This window comes from Cololabis saira, chromosome 20 (genome assembly GCF_033807715.1).
Source record: "Cololabis saira isolate AMF1-May2022 chromosome 20, fColSai1.1, whole genome shotgun sequence".
NCBI lineage: Eukaryota > Metazoa > Chordata > Actinopteri > Beloniformes > Belonidae > Cololabis > Cololabis saira.
This window is the reverse complement of record NC_084606.1, coordinates 20303853-20325394: the sequence shown is the minus strand read 5'-3', so window position 1 is coordinate 20325394 and position 21542 is coordinate 20303853. Positions and strand designations below refer to the sequence as shown.

General features: G+C 41.1%; 1 protein-coding gene and 2 non-coding genes across 3 annotated transcripts; 2 read left to right on the top strand and 1 right to left on the bottom strand.

Moving 5' to 3' along the window:
* The first annotated feature begins 366 nt into the window (after positions 1 to 366).
* gba2 (glucosidase, beta (bile acid) 2) lies at positions 367 to 17638 on the top strand. Its single transcript, XM_061710304.1, has 18 exons — positions 367 to 469; positions 664 to 1210; positions 5128 to 5219; positions 5305 to 5420; positions 7697 to 7915; positions 8103 to 8342; positions 8447 to 8549; positions 9505 to 9658; positions 9894 to 10019; positions 12188 to 12372; positions 12945 to 13049; positions 13645 to 13752; positions 13956 to 14107; positions 14332 to 14438; positions 14707 to 14849; positions 15514 to 15629; positions 16396 to 16587; positions 16743 to 17638. Exons 2-18 carry the CDS (start codon positions 1017 to 1019, stop codon positions 16971 to 16973), a joined length of 2583 nt encoding a protein of 860 aa, XP_061566288.1. The 5' UTR covers positions 367 to 469; positions 664 to 1016; the 3' UTR covers positions 16974 to 17638.
* A 2395-nt stretch (positions 17639 to 20033) lies between these two features.
* On the top strand, positions 20034 to 20108 carry trnan-guu (transfer RNA asparagine (anticodon GUU)). Its single transcript has one exon. It is a non-coding gene; the product is annotated as a tRNA-Asn (tRNA).
* A 1250-nt stretch (positions 20109 to 21358) lies between these two features.
* On the bottom strand, positions 21359 to 21431 carry trnak-cuu (transfer RNA lysine (anticodon CUU)). The gene has a single exon. It is a non-coding gene; the product is annotated as a tRNA-Lys (tRNA).
* Between the last annotated feature and the right edge of the window lie 111 nt (positions 21432 to 21542).

The window sequence follows — 21542 nt, the reverse complement described above, 5'->3', positions numbered from 1 at the left end:
TATACATTCTTGCAAAATGGAGGAAAATATAACAAATTAGAATTAGCACAACACCCCCCTTTTGCGTCTAAATAGTATAAACTCATCCCTCAACACTTTGCTTTAAATTCCCGAGTTATGTTTTCCAGGCATAGTTGACTTGCAAACGGTTTGACTAATTATTATTTCAGCACACTTCAGAAACAAGGTCTCTTTTAAGTAATAATTTATGAAATTTAAATAGTTATTTTTGATGTTTAGATTCACCATACATGCAGAATTTAGTGGTTTTGGGAAACAACCCAAAAGGAACTTTTGCCTGAGAGTCAACGCAGAGGGCTTAACAGACTCGTCCCCATCCAGCCTGGAGGCGGCTTTCAGCTGCGCTGGGATGGCGTTGTTGCACTGGCGTATGTTTTACACTTGTCTTGCATTTTGTGTGGTAACAAGCTTGTAAAGATACCTTTTGCACCCCGGAATTAAGCTAAAGGTATGTCCCGGCTTTTATCCGTTCTAATCATTTATTATCTTTTTTAGGAGATGGAATAAAAATGTCAGTTTGCAGCTTGTAGCTCGTCGTTGATGTCCCAGGTGCTTGTTTTATATTGGCCTGTTTTGAAAACACAGTTGTCTGTTTTTTTTTTTCTCCCCCTAATGGTTTTTGTTCTGTTTATTGTTTTTTAGGTGTTCCTGCTAAATGACTGAAGCATCCTCAGTGCGGTTTATGGCTAGTAGGCTGTTAATGATTCATCCATCCGGACAGCTGATATTTGGAGTTGGCATCTGCAAAGACACATCCGGACGCGTGGTGTTGTAGCTAAACATGGCAATAGAGCCTCCACCCTGAGGAACAATCATCTTCTGTGCAGATCTTAAAGAGTAATCAGCTGCAGTGCACTACTGGAAGGATTTCACTGGTGCATGTAAAGATACACAGCACACCTTCTGTGTTTGACTTTGACTCTATTTGGCGAAGGTGGTGGCAGCTCTCTGCAGTCCCAATCACTGCTTTACTTTTCTATTGAAATCTTTCTGAAATGACTTCAGAGTGGGGTGTGAAGTCCACGGAGGACCTCATGAGCAGGTATGTCTCCAAGGAAATGGGCTATGGGGTGCCCAGCCAGGGCTGGAGGATCTGTCTGGCGCATGAGTTCAAGGAGAAGAGGAAACCCTTTCAAGCGAAAGATGTTTCCCTGTCCAACATCCTGGAGCACATTGGCCTTGGACTCAGGTATTAAGACTACACATTATGGGGATCCATCTCGTACATCATTTATACACTCAATTAGGGGTGGGTATTGGGAAGGACCTCACGATACGCATCACGATGCTTGAGCCACGATACGATACACATTGCGATATCCCGATTATGCGATATCCCGATTATTATATTCTACATAGTTCACCGAAAAATTTAAAAATGCATTACACATCTTAAAATCCAAGTTGTATATAGTACATCAGATGATAGTGATGGATCTTAAAATTCGAGTTGCACGTTCATCAGATTATAGTGACAATTCATGGGACAAACTGAGTCAAAACAATGTTTTATTATAACTATACAAGCTAAAGTTACAACATATTTGTATATGTTTTTCATATTATTTACATCATATGAAATTAACATTAAATTTAGTATGAGGTTGCTTTAATTATGTGGCAAATGATAATAAACAAAAGAAAGATGGGTACTAAAACCAAGGACAGGCACAGTGATCAGTCAGTATAGATATAAATCCATAAATAAATAAACTTCTGTCCATTATTTTTAATTTTTTAAGGACAGGCAATTGTGTTATATAAAAAATAAATTATAAAATGAAATAAAACGTGAAATAAAACCTGAGCTCAGTGCAGGGCCCTCCCAGGGTTGGTAGAGAGTGGCAATGCCCAGGACTGTCACTTAGGTAGGAGCACTGGGTGATATAATGGGAAAAGAATCGGGAATAAAAAAATATTTAAAAAAATTAAATAAAAAAAAAAAAAAAATCGATATTCAAATTTTGAATATCGATATTGAATCAGCTGGAAAAGTATCGCGATATATTGCCATATCGATATTTTTGCCCACCCCTACACTCAATACACAAAGACTTCTTGCTTTTTTGGTCTTTAGTGACCCTGGTCAGATGAAACTGGTCCACTTGCATATTTCAGAAGACCCTATCTATAAAATGCTGCACACACTGATAAATTATTTACACATCTCAATAACGACGAAGGAATTTGCCTTTTTTGTTTGTCTGCATACAGATATGATCTTTTGCAAAGTTTCAAGTTATTGCTCAACAGTTTATTCAAGCACAGATTGTTTAGGCGTCATTCCAAAAGGTTATGGTTCGGTACCAGGTTCAGAAACGATACAGGCAACATGACAACACAACTCTACACCTGAGAAAATGAATTTATGTTTGACATCTCTCATGAGAAGAGTATACAAAGCTTTGCTTCCAGGTTATCTGATGCAGGTTTCTGAGTTCAAAGTGCAGGTTACTTACTCCTCCACACGACTGCAATAGCCCCCCTGGAACAAATGGACTAAAATATATCATTAACAGGCCTGTAAACATGATTTTAAAGTTACCTTTTAAATTTTCAAACCTGTAGCTGAAGAGGAAAACCCTCCACCTGCTCAGCTAACCCCGATATCTCTGTTATTGTTTAAATGCTGAGTCTGTTTTTGATACATATGTTATTTAGTACCACAGTCATCAGCTGAATGTGCTTTTCAATGACTTGCGCATTTTTTCTTTTTTTTAAAATATATATACATGTATGCTTGCATTTAGTTCAAAAACATCAGGTTTTATTACGGAACACCTGTTAGGGAAGGCCTATAATGCAAATAAGATAGTTATTTCAATTCCTGTGACTTATTTCTTCATTGTTTGTCTGCTCAGCACCAAGATGTAAAAAGGAAATTATTTGACCCTCAAACCACAGCGTTGCATCACTGTTGCTGTTAAGCTTTGTCCTATTTTGTCTGAAGTACGTTTCTGTGAAACCTCTGTCATCAGGCGTGCATGCGCGTGTTTGTGAGTGTGTGTATGTGTGTGTGAAAAGCAGCGCTCATCTTGCTTTTATTTGTCAGAGATGACAAGGTGGTAGTTTCAAGTTGGGTGGGGGTTGTTCAGTTTTCGGAGACGATCTTTGTCCTTCCCCGAGAGCAGAATAAGATTGTGAATGAACCTGCAAAAGGGTGAAACAAGTCCTGTGAATCCTAAAAAGCACAGAAATTCCCTGCTCTGCCAACTTCATCTCTCCAAATGTAAAAATGTGGTCCTGTAACATTTTGACAGTAGGTGCAATTCCTGCAAAATGTGACAGGTGGTAAAGCTGTCTTATCATTAACATTTTTAATTTTTAGCCAAGTGAAACAAACCTTACCAACAAGCTGTTGACATTGTCAAATACTAATAGCAGAGATACCCAACCAGCATGCACAGAAATGTATAAGATAATGTGTCTGTATTAAATTTCCTGCATACAAGTTCACAAAGATTGAAACACTAATGTTTAGTAAATACATTCATTGCGGTCTTGTGACCGGCAAAAGTGGTTGGGATCACTAGATTCCAATATATGGTGCAACTCAGTCAGCTTTGTTTCCATGGCAACATTTGCTACTTGTTGCCGTGATTGATATGAAATGTCATGGACCACAAGGAGAGAACAGCCCTTCGGCTCTTTCACAAAGGAGGAGTGTTTGGATGTGTAATACAACATTTGGGACAAAAAACAAGAAGCTACTATCACACAAAAAACACAGAAAGCTGTCAAGAAGATTTCAGTTGGCAGGAAATTTCCATTCTGGGAAGTTGTTTACTGAAGTCTTCAACAAGCTGACGACTCCAGTTGGCCGGGGCGAGATCTGTGCTCGCAGATTCGGCCGGTATTCACAGATCTGGGAGCTTTGTTTGCATTCCAGCTGAGCTGCAGGACCACCGGATCCTGACAATAGTGTGACCGGCCACAGGTTCAGATAACAGGCTTCAGCCGGCCCCACTCACATCCTCCCCAGTGGAGCCGTGACCACGGCATTGTTGGCCCCTGCTTTGTTGTCAGGTTTGTGTTTAGGGTGCAGGTTCTGGCCGTCTTTCTGTCACGCACACTCGCATGTACTTCATCAACGTTGTGTGTGATTGATTGGTTGTTTCAGAGTGAGACAACTTCAGCTTGCATCAGAAACCAAACGTCTTGTCATTTCAAACTGAATGGCGGTGGATTTCAGGCGTAGAAACTGAAACTGAGTTCTTGAGGGTTATTTTAGGTCGAAACCGTGATTCAATACTGAACATATAAGTGATTTAAATTTGATTTGAATAATTCATCTCAGTTCAAGTCAGTCTGAACTAACACAGTCTTTGGCTGAAAATTGAAATTTCTTCAGGATCCAAGACAGGAAATGAAGTGTTCAAGCCTTTCAGGACATCTTGTCATCATTTCTGTTTTCCTTTAAAGTTTTTCACAGAAAACTGACAATCCAATGGCTTCACTTTGGATATTAAAGCACAAATATAGCTACAAATGGAGTGGGAAGGCTTCTGTAGTATAGATTAAGGTGCTGAATGTAATCAGTTCAGAAGTTATTGCTTGTCTTATTAAACTCCACTGTCGTGCAAAAGCTTTATTTGTCATTTAGCAGAAAATCCAGCGTTTGTCTGGTCAAAATTCGAGCAAAAGCGCCTTCACAGCGCTCATGCTTCACAACTGCGAGCCTGTTCGAGACCTTTTGTGACTAAACCTATTTAATATTTGACAGCGCAGCCGTCTTCGCATGCTCGTCTTCACACGCTGATGAGCCTGACCTCCCTCTGCGTGTACACTGCTCTCATCTTACAAGTGTGTTCTTTATGCAGCTGCACAATCCCCTCTTTTCTCTCCGCTTGTGTGCGTCTGCTGTTCCGGCGTTGGCCAAGAGCGCCACAGGCTTGGAACCCGCTGCGGCTTCAATTAACGAACTATGAGCTGAGACGCAGGGCAAGTGTGTTTACTGGTGGCACGTGTGCTTATGAAAGTCAGGAGCACTTTTACTTGGGTCCCTTCACACGTGCAGCTAGTTGATGGTTACTTTTTGAGTTTTTGGGTTGCTGTTTTTTATTTTTTTAACGTTTAGACTTATTGTGCATGTTCTTGTTCCCTCAGGTATCTAAAATGGTGGTACAAGAAGACTCAGGTGGAGAAGAAGGCTCCTTTCATCGACATGTTCGGGGCGCTGCCCTTGCGGCAAATATACGGTGAGTGCAAATCAAATTTAAAAAACAACACTATGCTCTTGTCTTTCGTTGAGCCTCCATCACGACACCGTCCTCCAATTCACAGGCGCTCCACTTGGCGGTATCGGAGGAGGCACCATCACACGGGGTTGGAGGGGGGAGTTCTGCAGATGGCAGCTAAACCCTGGGATGTACCACTACAAAACCGTCACAGCCAACCAGGTGAATGGTGGCCACTGATCCCCCGTGGGTAATATGTTGACTGTTATCCCGAATATAAGCCAAAGGAGAAGGGAAGTCACATCTTCATCACTACGAGAGTAAGTGAGGAAGATGTGACTTCTTGAGTAAGGTCATCAGAGGTTTGTTGACTTATCTTACCACTAATAACCAAAGTCTGCACCAATTAAATGTAAAGACAGGCTTGTTAAAGTTTCATAAAAAACTATATTTTTTTCCAGATGAACCATTTAATCAGATCCTTCACAAAAGTATATCTCATGAATCAGTTTTATACGTAGATCAAATTATTATTCAAATGGCTATACATTGCCAACTTTTCTGTTGATGGAGCACATTTAAAAACAACAACTTTTTTTGATTTGACTAGTCAGTTCTAGTTCACTGGTGTGTCTTCTCTGTTTCAAAAGGGTGCGGGGATAACCGTTCCTCTTTTTACAGTCATAGCTACTATTGTTGTCTCCACCTGGAAAATGTAAACGGCTGCCTAAAGCAGTCAGGTTGAGGCTTGTTCCCCAGTGTACAGTTTGTCAGAGGTTGTAGAGGAAATGATCACGAGACATTCAAGAGGAAGCTCTAAAAAAAGAAATGAATAGACTATGATTTTGTTTTTCCATTTCTTTTGTAGTTTCTAAAATAAACGCACATAAACTAAGATTTGATCTAATATCAGTTCAAACGCAAAAAAATCAAAACAACTTTTTTGTTTTTGTTTTGGCCAAGATAGGCAGAAGAAATGTAAACCATCACTTTCCTCATCTGTTATGCTGAGGACTCAGTATCATGGTTTCACTAAGTCTAGACCCCAGTACCTCTCTGCTCAGCCTGGAGGCCAAACAGGGAGGCAGAGAGAGACTCGCACAGAACAAGATTAAAAGGCGGTTGGACGGCAACAACAGATGTTAATCCTCAACAGATTTCTGTGGACGAGGGTCTGTGCGCCCCCGACACTGAACCATTCGCTGCCAGTTTCTATCCATCCTGTCCAACAAGGGTGTTAACATGTGTCAGCAGGTGACACGAGGTCAACACTGCCCATATCTGACACTAGGAATAACAAGGTAAACACTCTCCTTAGAGGGGAGGATTCCTCTGTTTAGTGACGGAGGAAGTCAACGGACTAGTATATTATTTTATATTACCGTATTTTCCGCACTATAAGGCGCACAGCATTATAAGGCGCACCTTCAATGAATGACATATTTTTAAAATTTTCCATATATAAGGTGCACCGCATTATAAGGCGTACTAAATATATGGTAAAATACCGTAGTATAGTGGCTGGGGTTGAGTTACGTATCTACTTGATGGAGCTGCGCTACAGGAAATGCTACAAAATCCTACAGCAAAGGCAAAAAAAAAAAAAAACAAGAAGAAAAGTACTGTATGTCAAACTTTATTAACAAAATAAAAACCAGCTTTGCTCCGTCTCGTCAAAGTCTCCATTATGCGAGTCAGCTGTTGGCTTGAACGTCTGTGACGATTCCTGACGGTTTTAGCGCCATTACGTTGGCGACACCAACTACAGTATCTACAATCCTACTGACTACAGTAACAGAAATTACCGTAATGATTATATATAAGGCGCACTGCATTATAAGGCGCACTGCCGGTTTTTGAGAAAATTAAAGGCTTTTAGGTGCGCCTTATAGTGCGGAAAATACGGTATTTATTGATATTGTATGACTGGATTATTCAAGGCTAGAAGTTTTAAAGAGGTGATTTGATTTGATTTGATTTGATTTTGGTAAAAAAAAAAAATGCTCTGCTGGATCAAAGATCCCTGTTCTGTAAACTTGATCTGAAAGTCCTGTTAAACATCATCACTCATTGTGGATAAATGACTTGATGGATTTTCTGCTCGTGCTTCTAAAACTTTATATCTCTTCTGATACGGACCTTTGAAAAGTTCAGAATATGCCAACAAAATCCAGACGAGTGGAAGCGGTATAGATATAAGAAGAAAACTTAATGTAAAGACTGGTTGAATAAGTTTAAACCAAGAACGATCTCGTGGTGCAGAAAAGGACACAGTGGGAATATCAGGAACACGGTTTGAGTTTCACTGAGACATGGCTGCAGGAGCACGTCCCCGACTCCACTGGCTCTTGCAAACTTTCAGATGACGCAGACACAGGAGGACTAGAGAAAAGGTTGCAATAGAGAAGAAGCGTGACAACATTATTGGGTCATCAGTTCATGTGGAGGCTGCACAAGTTTAACAGACACAGCTAAGCTTCCTTTTTCTGTTTTCGTAGTTCACGGTGTGTCTGCGCCGGGGAGGACAGACCGTGTACCAGCAGGTGCTGTCTGTGGAGCGTCCACCCACGTTGCAAGGCTGGAACTGGGGCTACTGCGGCGAGTACGCTTTCTACCACGCCTTGTACCCTCGTGCCTGGACTGTTTACCAGCTGCCGGGGCAGAATGTCACCCTCACCTGCAGGCAGATTTCTCCAGTCATCCCTCACGATTACCAGGTAACTGGCAGTTCGTTGCATCATATTGTGACTCCAAAACAAAAAAACATCCAGACTTTGAGTATGTTTGCTTTTTAAATTGCCGTTAAATCCTGAATCAGGTATTAAGTTACTTTGGCTCAACTTGATTGTGCTTTGTGTACATTTTCATGTCACTAAAACCGTTTCTTCTTCTTCTTCTTCTCAGGACTCGAGTCTCCCAGTGGCTGTGTTTGTGTGGGACATAGAAAACAAGAATGACTACGCTCTGGACGTCTCCATCATGTTCACGATGGTCAACGGGTCGGGACACAAGGACGACAAGGGTGGCGGACACTGGAATGAACCCTTCCACCTTGAGAAGGAGGGGGAAGCGGTGTCGGGGGTCCTGCTGCATCACTGCCCCGCAGTGAACCCTTACACCCTGTGCATTGCAGCCCGAGACCAGGTTTGATCTGATTATTGGGACTTTTATCATCTTTGTGAATGATTTTCTTGCAAGATGCAGCTCATGTAGTTTCAAGGAATGATTGTAATGAGTCATTTTATCAGCCTGACAGGGAGGTGAGCCACCAGACAGCATTCAGTCCCAGTGGAACCTGCAGCGGCCTGTGGACCGACCTCATCTCTGACGGACGGCTGGACTCTCCTACAGGTCTGTGCTGATGAATGTACAGTTGTCATAGGTTTCTAAATGTATTGTTTGTCCAATATATGTCTGACAAATGTATGTTAATTGGTTTTGTATAGATCAAATAGAAAATCCAGGTAGAAGAAGTAAACAACAGCATCTCCAGTCAGAGTACAACTGTTAATCAGTGGCTTGTCTTTCCTCATTTCCCTCGACTCGACTGTCTCTGATTGCTAGAGACCCAGAGTCTGCAGGTGTATAAATGATATACAGTTAGGTCAGAAGTATTTGGGCAGTGGCATCACCACAGTGGACTTGAAATAAAACAGTCAACATGCAATCAAATTGCAGACTTGCAGCTTTTGTTTAAGAGGTTTCACAAAAACACGACATTTACAGTTCAGGAATTACAATCATTTAAAAAAATATTTGGACATTTGAGTTTTAAAAACATTAAATAGCCAGGTGTGGTCTATTACCTTGTTACGTCAAGACAAGCGGAGCAGATAAAAGATGTAGAGTTGACATCAGGTGTTGTGTTGGTATGAAGAAAGACTGGAACAGTTCACGATCCAAAGATCCATAGCACATCAGGCGTCTATCACGGTGGAGGCGGTGTTGTGTTGTGGTAGTACAGGGGTGTGGTTCCTAACGTAACGGGATTGCTGGTGTTTGGTGACGATGTGACAGAAGCAGTAAGATGAATTCTGAAATGTATAAGGCTATGATCACTGGTCATATTCAGCCAAACGCTAGGAAGGGCAGCACTTCAGGGTGCAGATGGATTATCATCAGGAACATACTGAAAGCAGCTCAAGCCGTTTTAAAGGCAAAAACATTGCCAAGTCAGCTGCCTGATATCAATCTAATGGAGCATGCTTTACGGTGATTAGAGGGGATTTTCAGCTTTATACTGTATTCATTTGATGGTGATAGCACATGTTGCGTATGCTGACTGACCTCATGTTCCTGTCTGCAGGATCCAGCTCACCAACGGGGAAGGGAGAGAAGGTTGCAGCAGCGCTGGCTGTGAGCTGCTCAGTGCCGGCTCAGAGCCACAACGGCCTGGAGTTCTGCCTGGCCTGGGACATGCCCAAAATCACCTTTGGCTCTAGAGAGAGGGAACACACTAGGTACCTTAGATACAAATACATGCAGTATTTCACCTTAAAGAGGGAGATGATGTCATGGAAATGTGCTGCACTTAAACACTGAATAGTAAAAGCCTCTTCTTCTATACTTGGACTTGCATTTTCTAGTTATGGTCATATGTTGCTGTGTTTGTTACTCTTCATTTTAATATAACGAAACTTGTTTTGTTGATGCGATGAAACATTTTCCATCAGCTTGTGGCTTCTCTGCTTGCAGGAGATACACCCGTTATTTTGGGACCAAAGGGGATGCATCGCCCTCACTCAGTCACTACGCTCTAACGCACTACAAACAATGGGAGGAGAGCATTGCGGAGTGGCAGACTCCTGTACTACAAGACAGGTCGGTCACTTACAAGTGAAATTTAAAAAGGGTTATCTCTTTTTTCTTCTTTTCTCTTTTTTTCTTTTCTTTTTAAGCCAATGTTTTTCAGTGTCAGTCCCAGGCTACTCGCTTTTAAACTGTTTGCTTTTGCACTCACCAATGAGTTACCATGGAGACAAATCTATTTACACATGACACGGCTGAAGTGGGAAAGTACAGCTGATATTGACTGCCTGTGATTTCCTTGTGCTACCTTTGGGGAGGTGTTTTGACTTGGCCGTTACTAGAAATGGTTGTTTGACAAGTCGGTTCCCACTGGAGGTCAGGTGGAGGGCTTTTACACAAAGTGCCCTCGAAACTCAGTTGAGGTTAGAAATCTCCAGAAGCAGCACAAGAAAAAGCTTGGTCAATAGTGCTGTTGCGTTGTACCACTCTTTATATATAAGTCAAACTAAAGTATCACACATCCTGTACACAAGTTGAACCTTTCTTAAAGGATAAGAGATTAAATGAGGAGAACACATACCTGAACTTTGACTTTCTTGGACTTTTATGCGCGCCAGCCTGTTTCTCAGTCATGTAGTGTAAACAGGGGTGTGTGACGCTCTGACATCTGATCAGTCACTTGTTTCAACAATAGATCAATGAGAAAATATTACAGTTTTGCACCACAGATACTTTTCGCTTTAACAATCTTTATGGAAAGTTGTGAAAAACCTCCCATGGCTTGAGGATATCCGGATGTTATTCAAGTCGTTTGTTGTTCTTTTGGGATATCGGTGTCAACACTCGGCGAAGATCTACATCAGCCGTGTCAATGAGAGCATGAAAAACAGAATCAGATGAAAATCTGTTTGTGTCCATTGGGATTTATTTATTCGTTTACTGTTTGACATGGGTTTCGGGTCTAGTAGCATTTTGAAGGTCACATTCACCTTTTTTGCCTCTCGTCCTGATTTTCCTCTATACTCCACTTTTTTTTACTGTTTTCTGTCTGTCCGGGGGTGGGGGGGCGATTCAATGTTTTCTTTTCAATTTCTGATTCTTAAAGGAGACCTATTATGGCATTTAATGTATATTTTAAACAGGCCTTGAATGTCTTAAAAACAATCTAAAGCTTGTTTTTTCTACATAAATCATAAATTCAGCCTGTGGGCCCTGTCACTAGTTTTACCGCTTCTAACCTCTTTTTCTGGGCCTCATTTTTAGGGAAGGGGGGATATGATAATGAGGCTCTGCGCTGATTGGCTCCCTGAATGACGTGTAGCAGGGGAGGAGAAAACCTCGCTCCGCCAGAGCAGCCCGAGCCTGTAAATTATCACAACACTGAATTTTCATAAATGGAAACTTTATTGTTAAAAAAATAAAATATGAGTTGTATATAAATAACATTTATGCACTATTTAAGCCGGATCTACCCGGCGGATGCTGAACGCTGCCCCGGAGCCACGCCGGGCGCCCGGGAGCAGCGCTGCTGCAGCAGCGCGCATCACCGCGGCTTTAACGGGGGAATCTGACCGGTTCCGACCGGCCGGGACCGCAGGAACCGGCCTGGACTGGTAGCAGGGACTCCCGGGGACCGACCAGCGGAATTTCAGCCGGATCTGCCCGGCGGATGCTGTGCGACGGGCGCTGCAACCCCACGGCGGGCGCACAGATCGGCTCCGGGGCGCATCCGCGGCACATCGCCCGTTACCGGTGATCAAACCGACAGATTTGCCTGAAAATCTCGGAGGGTGAAGCTGGCCCAGCCTGGGACAGACCCCCAAGGACCCAGCTCCCAAACCACCCGGGAACCTGGATGATTTAACCCGGATCCGCTCCACCGCGGCGCTGCGTCCGACTGGCTGAAGGAAGGACCGCTCCAGCAGCGGAGAGAGCTGGTTGTGGGCGTGGTTTCAGCAGCGGAGGCTGAACCTCTGGAAATCTGCTCCCGTCGTTACGTAACGACGGGAGGAGATTCTAATCGGCTCAAAAAAAACCACGTGACACTGGGGGACTCTGTAAGGCGGGGGTCAGAGACCTTGCAGAAATTCATGGTATTTTGTCTCCCCTGTGCTGGCAGGGTGAGGGGAGACCACTTTATATATGTTAAAACAAGAAAAAACGTGTTTTTCATAATAGGTCCCCTTTAAATATGAATATGAGCACTGTTTTTACTCCGGTTTTTCCTTTTCGTGCCCCAGCTCCCTTCCCTCCTGGTATAAGTCGGCTCTGTTTAACGAGTTGTACTTCGTGGTGGATGGCGGGACCGTGTGGACGGAGCTGCAGAGTGACGCTGATGTTAGCGGCGGCGTGCGCAGCGAGGACGGGGGTCTGCCTGCTCAGCCTGCAGTGATTAAAGAGTATGGACGCTTCGCGTACCTAGAAGGTAGGCTAAGGAAGTAATGTAGTTTTAGTTTACATCTTCGATCAACCGTTACGGACACACACACCCCGCTGCACAAATATGGAATGATTACCAACACTTGACCTCTTTAGTTACTAAACTTGTTGCATTCGCTTTTTCAGATGTCAATTTAATTTCTCTGTCATGTGTTGATGTTACAATTCCTCGGACTGTTTACACCTTTTAAAAAAAGAAGAAAAAAGTCTGAAATAATAAGTTGCATTTATATAGCGCCTTTCATGGAACCCAATGTCACTTTACAATTGTCGTCTATTATTCATTCACTCCATTCATACTTGGTGCTGGTTAACTACATGTGTCCGGCCCCCACTGGAGGCAAGAAGGGAAATGTTTTTCCCAAGGACACAACAACAGATGACTTGGTGTTTGAACCGCCAATCCATGGATCGTTGGACAACCCGCTCTGCCACTTGAACCACTGCCACCCCGAACTTTATAAAGTCTACATACTAGTGAAAACTAATGACACTGAAAAGAGCTGTTTTTCTACATTTTAAACCGTTCTTGTAAATGGATATGTTTCTGTTTTTCAGGTCAGGAGTATAGAATGTACAACACGTACGACGTGCACTTCTACGCCTCGTTTGCACTCATCATGCTGTGGCCTAAACTAGCCTTGAGCGTGCAGTATGACATTGGTGGGTGACATTTTTGTGCGTTTTCAGTTATCAATGGAGCTTAATAGAAAAGTGTTTCCAAAAAAAAAGAGTTTGAGACCACAACTATTGAAAAAAAGAAAAAAAAAAGTAATTAAATAATGTTTTCTACTAGTGAAATAGATTTATTATTAAAATCTGAATCCAAATGTTTTGTTCATGAACCCAATTTCTTTTTGGGGCAAATCCAAAAGCTTTTTCCACCAACTTTGGGATCTTTTACTTTGAACATCTTAAAATTGTAACGTCCAGCTCCAATGGGAGCAACAGCTTCTATTGGAGAATAAAGATGATTAAACAAAGTGAATCCAGGGAGATTCTGCAGGTAAAGAATCCAAGGTTGGTAATTAGATGGTGAGAAGTGTAAACTTTTTTAGGGTCTAAAATTATGTGAATCAAAGCAGTTTTGAATGATTCTGTACTTCTAACAGTTGTACAGACTTATAAAACATCAGCAGCAACTGTACAACGGGTAGATCTACAAACGGAAATATTCTTATAATCCATAATTATGTAGTTTGTGTGTTTGACAGAGAGCTTTACTTGATCAGCTTTTACAGTTTGATTGTCCTTTCAGCTGGCAGTGTAGTTCAGCAAGACTCAACGGAGAGACTCCATCTGATGAGCGGGCGTTATTCACCCGTCAAGACCAAAAACGTGGTTCCTCATGACATCGGAGACCCAGGTATGAGAGGGATGGGAGTTGGAAAAGATAATTACTGCTTTACTGAGGACAACAATGGTTCATCACAAGTCATTTCATTGTATTTACTGTACATTATGACTGCTACAGTTGATATTTGAAAGCTTCTGCACACATCCAGACACTTTAACAATCACCTAGACGTTTAAAATCACCGAGTAATTTCATGATTTGTCTCTTCCCAGATGATGAGCCTTGGCAGAGGGTGAACGCCTATCTCATCCACGACACTGCAGACTGGAAGGACCTGAACCTGAAGTTTGTCCTGCAGGTCTACAGGGACTTCCATCTCACCCAGGACGCTCAGTACCTGCGGGACATGTGGCCCATCTGCCAGGTACCACTGATTAAATGCTCTGTTTTTAACCTCATACACTCCATAGCTTGTTTCTCTCAGAACCCCACAGAAAATCAGTCTTTGAACCCGTTTTCTTTAAAACTGGCTATGAATGATGAGCTGAACTAAGCTAAACCAACAGATATTAACAGGAGCTGCAACCGTTGATTATAGAAACGGCTAAAACTTGACCTTTTTTTTACCATAAATGTGTCTGCTGCAAGGCGGTGATGGAGTCAGAGATGAAGTTTGACCTGGACGGAGATGGCCTGATAGAGAACTCGGGATATGCTGATCAGACATATGACGGCTGGACAGTAACCGGACCGAGGTGAGGATCAGCTGATCCAAATCAGCTCTGTACTTCTGTGTTTGCAAGTAAAGATTTATGGCTCTTCTCTGTAGACTTGTTGTTTTCTGGTGTCAGATTCTTCATGCTGTTTGTCTGCTGAAAGGTATAAGTTTACAGCAGCTGTTCCAGTGCCAATATGATGTGGCTCAGCATTCAAATGTCCCTGAGGCACTACCCAGCTACGTATTATATTTGCATAGAAGAGAGAAGTGATATTTGTTTGCCGTCATCCATTTATACTCTGCAGCGCGTACTGTGGTGGGCTGTGGCTGGCGTCCCTGTGTGTGATGTCACAAATGGCCAGACTGGTGGACAACGAGGAGATGTACAAACATTACACAGACATCTTGAGCAGAGGAAGTGCTGCGTTTGACAAGCTGCTCTGGAACGGTGAGCCGTGTCACGTCTCACATTGTGATCAATAAACCGTCCTCAAGTTTGTGCTGTTTAAAAATATTTAAGAAAGTGACAGTTTTTAGATAAACTCTACGTATGAGCCTTTAGTGAAAAGTAAAAAAAAAAAAGTTTGATTCAGAAATGTTGTTTTAAAGGGGGAATATTATACAAAAGGAAAGTTGGAAATACTCTGCATCACTGCTCCAAAGTGACGTCAGGATGAACTGGTTCACTTTCTCCTGAAAGAATGTGCTGAGATGACTCTTGTGATTTGGCTGGACTTGAAGAGAGAGCAGAGTGAATTTACTTCAGTCCAGTCTTGTATGATTACCCAGAGAATGAATCGTACATTCACAGAGCTGCTGGGAAGATTATGATAGCAGGTGAGCTTTGACCGGTTCAGAAATCCAAGATTTCAGTGGGTCTTGTTAAGCTCCTCTGACAGCTTTAGACCAGTAACACAGCTCTCAGATGGACTTTCTAATTGTGGGAACAGCACGGCGCAGTTCACAACAATGTATAAGTTCAGGTGATTTTACGGGAACTCTGGGGTAAAGCAATGAATGTTTATTTGTTGCTAAAATGGTTTTCATTATCTTAACCATATCTGGGTTGATTATAAATGGGTTTTTTTTCCCTCCTGCTTCACCACATTTAGGCAAATACTACAACTATGACAGCAGTGGGAGAGACCTTTCTAACAGCGTCATGTCTGACCAGTGTGCTGGTCACTGGTTCCTCAAAGCATCTGGGCTGGGAGAAGAGGCCTACCAGGCAAGTTAAATTAAATTTAAAAAAATCATATTAAGGTTGAATAAAATCTTCCACATACAATAAAAGACACCCTGATCAATAAATCAGTGTGTCTGAGAGCGAGGCTTTCTATGGAGCTAGAATAGTCTCAATATTCACAAATGGAATGAACAGAATGATTTACAAATGTACAGGATGCTTCACAGGTGCTTGGTACAAGATTCACAAATGTATTTCTGATGCACACACAACTATAACCTGATTTACAAACGGCTTGTGGTCTGTGGACTTCTCTGCATCTGTTAGTTGCACAATTAAAGCGATTAAGATTATTAACTAAACAACTTCTCATAACTAGGGGATTAAGTAGCCAAACATATTAAATTAGATGTAAATTAGGTGCATTTATGAATATTGAGACTGTTTTAGATCCATAGCTTCCAGCCAGTGTTATATTACGAACTGTAGCCAAAACTCTGTTTATGGAGTTGATGCTAAAACTTTATATGCGGCATAATTTTGTCCAAAATAAATAAATAATATAAACAATACAGATGTTTCCCATGCTGCACTTTTTCCGTCTTTGGGAGCTTAACTTGGAACCTAAGATTGTGGAAAGCTTAGTTTTTATCCGCACATTAAAAAACCTCTTTAGATTTAATAGGAAGTTTGCTGAGCTGTAATTTTGCTGTGCAATGACATACGTTTTATGCAAAATATTTTCATGATTTTTTTTCACATCATTAGGTTTCTGTGGTCTCAGCATCTCCTCCTCTTTCCCAAACAGGCTTTTCCCAAAGAAAAAATCCAGAGGGCTTTGAAATCTGTCTTTGACTTGAATGTAATGAGCTTCGCTAGAGGCCAGATGGGGGCCGTCAACGGCATGCGTCCAGAAGGAGTGCCGGACCGCTCCAGTGTCCAGTCAGACGAGGTCTGGATCGGAGTCGTGTACGGACTGGCGGCCACCATGATCCACGAGGTTGGTATGAGCTATCAGCTGAGCCATTCAGTCCGGGGGAAAATGGACAGATCTTTTGGGTTTCCATTGTAGTAAGCAGTTGTATAACTTGGCTGATAGTGATATTGATTAAAAAATATATCTCAACCCATTGTGGCATCGTCTTTTTCTCTTAGGGCATGTTGGAGGAGGGCATGCGCACAGCAGAGGGATGTTACCGGACGGTGTGGGAGAGGCTGGGCATGGCCTTCCAGACTCCTGAGGCCTATTGTGAGAAGAACATCTATCGATCTCTGGCCTACATGAGGCCTCTCAGTGTTTGGGCCATGCAGCTCGCCTACAGCATGTCACAGAAAGACCGGACCACATCGGCTCAGACTTCAGACATAGACGGAGTGAAGATCTGAGCCATCAGTTTAGTTTCAGTACGGAGGTGCAGCAAGGTTTTCAGAAAGTGACCAAGAAGCTCCCGTGCAGCCCCCTCCCTCATCTGACTGGTTACCTCCAATTAAGTTCTCCCTGGTTTGCATTGCTCCAGATGTTTTGAGTGTTTGAGAGTCGGAGCGGATAGTTAATGCACGGCAGATTCAGAATCCAGTCAGAAGCTATGATTAAATCATTTTAGAGTAAATTCTTCAAGGAGCTGCAGACTGTGTTGAACAACGGGCTGCTCGACTGGCATTTCCATAATCAGAGCCCACATGCAATGGTGATGAAAACTTTTTATCACCTGAATACTGTTACATTGCACAATGTGCACTCATGTATACACCGGTGCAGACACTAGAATTCACACATCACCACTATGCCAATAGTATTTACATAAACGGAACACAGTTACTGTGTATTAAATAGGATTTTCTTCTTCCTTTAAAACTGAATGCTGAACGAAGTGAAAACAGGTCATAAATGATGTTGGAAAGTTTAAAGGTGTTTTTTTGGTTAGAAGAATTTGGTGCCTTTTTGCATGTCAGTGTATATCCACAGTATATAGATGGTCAAGCAACATTAACGGTTTTAAAATCCAATATTTGTGACAATCAAACTGAATAAATGACTGAATAAGTTAAAATGAGAGAACTGGTTTTTATTAAATGTATATTGTTATTTTGGAGATACAACTACTGATTACACGTGAAAGGAAAACTATATCAAGTGATAGGTGAATCTTAAATGTCAATGTTGTCAGTTTTTTATTATGTTTTTAAGTGTACCAGCAGCTCATTCTGTGCACATTCCTGAAAGATCAAGATGAATACACTGATCCAGTTTCTCGAGGTCTTCGGCTGGAAAGTTGATGAGTTAATTGTGCACAAGGATTCAAGTCTCTGGGATGCAATTACTGCAACAACAAAGTTGTTTGTTGGAGTCCCGCTAAAGGGTGTCCAGTATTTTAAATGAATAACCAGCTAACTGTCATAAGAGCAGCCTGTGAGGCTGGGCAGCCTGTGCCGGGGGTTGCTTTCCAGTTCAAATCTATTTAAACTGGAGTTGCCTTCAGGGTGGAAAGGGAAACATCTTCAAGAACAGAGAAAAGAAAGTCCAAAGTTGGCTTGATTCAAGCACATCAAATAAATCATCTTAAAAGCTTTATACAGTTGAGGACGATTTTATTAGCCCCCTTACAAAATAATGCTTGTTTTCTAAGTGATATTAACCAGAGCAAAATAAACTGAACACAGCTTTTTGTAGACTTTGTAGTTTTATTTTGGATGCTTACACTATTTTATATTCCACTCAAATGAAGATATTGTACAAAACACAAAAACTACCAGCCCCCCACACCCTAATAGTCAATTGTGTATCGTTTTTGCTGTATTACTGCCTGCAGACTTTTGTTGTAGTTTACAAGTCTCTCACACTTCATTTGAGGAATCCTGGCCCATTCTTCTTTGGCAAATCTCTCCAGTTCCTCTAGATTTGATGGGTGCCTGGCATGGACATGTTTCTTTAGGTCACCCCACAGATTTTCTATTGGATTTAAGGCAGGGCTTTGTGCAGGCCATTCAATGACATTCACTTTGGTCGTCTGGAGATAGTTCTTCACCAAGAGGGAGGTGTGTTTAGGATCCTTGTCATGTTGGAAGATGAAGTGACGTCTCAGACCCAGTTTCACAGCTGACTGCCTAAGGTTCTCTTTCAAAATAGCCAAATATTTTTCTTTATTCATGATTCCATCCACCTTGAAAAGATTTCCTGTTCCAGATGCACTGAAGCATCCCCACAGCATAATACTCCCACTACCATGCTTCACTGTGGGGATGGTGTTCTTTGGGTTGAATGCCTGTCCTTTTTTTCTCCAAACGTAAGCAGTGTCCCTGTGGCCAAAGAGCTCTAGTTTAGTCTCGTCAGACCATAAGACACGCTTCCAGTATGAATAATCTTTCTCCAGGTTGTCTCGAGCATACTGAAGTCTGGCTTGAAGGTGCCTCTTCCTCAAAAGTGGGGTTTTTCTTGGTCTCCACCCTCGTAGGTCATTCCTGTGCAGAGCTCTAGTTATGGTCTTCTTCGAGACAATGATTCCTGATGTGGCCAAGTCATTTGCCAGCGCCTTGGAAGTTAATCTGGGGTCTCTAGACACGTCTCTCACCAGTTTCCTCTCCAGTCTCTCTGAAATCTTTCTCTTCCTACCTCTGCCAGGCTCGTTCTGCACTGTGTTGCTGTCTTTGGAGCGTTGAATGATGCCTCTCACTCCAGTCCCTGACACCTGGAAACGGTTGGATATCTTCGTATATCCCTCCCCTGCTTTGTGGGCATCTATAATTCTTATTCTGAGGTCCACACTGATCTCTCACTGGTTTTTAGCATGTTGCTTCCTCAACTGCCAGCTCCATAATGAGGCTTTTATACCATGTATTGGCTTGAGTTAATTAACTTAACTGAATTGAGTGCAATGCCTGTTTGACCTGATTACCTTTATGCACATCACCTGTGAAGGTTAAGCACATCACTGCATAAAAGTGGCTTGTGTGATGACTTAATAAATGGTAATTTCTTAAAGGGGGCAAATAATAATGTCCCTGGTCATTTTAGCTTTTTCTTACATAATAATGTTTTGGTGCACAAATATAAATGTTTTGGCCCATATAATGACAAATTGTATGTTCAGGAATGCTCTGTTAGAACCGCCTTGCTCTGCTAAAAAGGATCTTGCCAGAACCTTGAAAAAACGTAAAATTCCATAGGGGGGGTAATAATATCGTCCTCAACTGTATGTCTATTATTTTCATACTTTAATGAGTAAAAAAAGGTTCTGACCCTGACACAAGAACAAACAGAAGCTGAAAGTTGAAGTTATATTATGCTTGTTTCCTCAAACATGAATAAATGTTAAAGCAACACAGAGGTACAAATCAGCCATGGATTAATACAATTCATGATGTATCTCACTTTGGCCTGATCTGAGACACATTTCCTTTTTGTACCTCTGATGGAAACTGAATCTCCAGCTGCCAACTCCCATGCAGGTCTCTGTGGCGCAATCCGGTTAGCGCGTTCGGCTGTTAACCGAAAGGTTGGTGGTTCGAGCCCACCCAGGGACGGGCAATCGTTGTTCTTTCTTCTCCTTCCCCCATTACAGTTTGAGAAATGACTACTACCAGAACATTTGATAGCTGTAGGCTAGTGTCTAGGAGAACTGGGTAGCTTGCTATTAATTTTTTTTCCCCATACATTTTTTCTTTAATAACTAACCACAAGAAAAACAGGTAATGTGTTCTCGTTCATCTGAGACTGAATTGACTTAAATAGTTACAAACGACTGCCAAGCATTCCTTCATATCTGTACTTTTCTTATTTTAAAGTATCAAAGTATGTAATTGCTTTACATTTAAATGTGTTTTTTTATGAACCAGATAAAGTACATTGCAGATTGCTTCTCCAAGTATATAAGTATATATATATATATATATATATATATATATATATATATATATATATCCAAGTATATAAGTATATATATTATATATTATATATATTCTCCAAGTATATAAGTATATATATTATATATTATATATATTCTCCAAGTATATAAGTATATATATATATATATATATATATATATATATATATATATATATATATATATATATATATATATATATATATATATATATATATATATATATATATATATATATATATATATATATATGTTTGTGTGTGTGTGTGTGTGTGTGTGTGTGTGTGTGTGTGTGTGTGTGTGTGTGTGTGTGTGTGTGTGTGTGTGTGTGTGTGTGTGTGAATATGCGTGTAAGTAGATATATACATAGATATAGAGCAGTTACTGTAATAGAGACAGTATAGTGTAAATGAGTATATTTATATAAATATTTATATGGGCATGTGTGTACAAATATTCAACTATGTGTAGGCTATGTATCTATAAGTATGTGTGTGAGTATAATTACAGTATATAATAATAATAATAATAATAATAATAATAATAATAATAATAATAATAATAATAATAATAATAATAATAATAATAATAATAATGTTATTTAGCAGTGTGAGTACAGTGTGTGAGTATTTATAAATACGTGTTGAATGATTAGTGAATGGGGGTAAGTTTACACTTCTTCCTACTCCTTTTTGCACATGTAAATTAAGATAGCAAGTGTTAAAGCATGAAATTCTTTGTTTTGTTGTTTTGTTTTTGTTGTTTATCTTCTCTTGAATTGTTGTTTTTTACATGTACAAAATAAATCAAATCAAAATATACCGTGGTAATAACCATTGTAAAATACAATATATAAAATGCTGTAGCTTCAGGTGAAATACAAAAACGTATCGCCCAACGTGGGGCTCGAACCCACGACCCTGAGATTAAGAGTCTCATGCTCTACCGACTGAGCTAGCCGGGCATGTATACCGCTGACGAATGTTCTCTTTTTATTGGTGGCAACTGCGCAACTATGTGGTCACCACTGTAAAAACAAAAAATACAAAATATTAAATTAAATATATCATAGGTT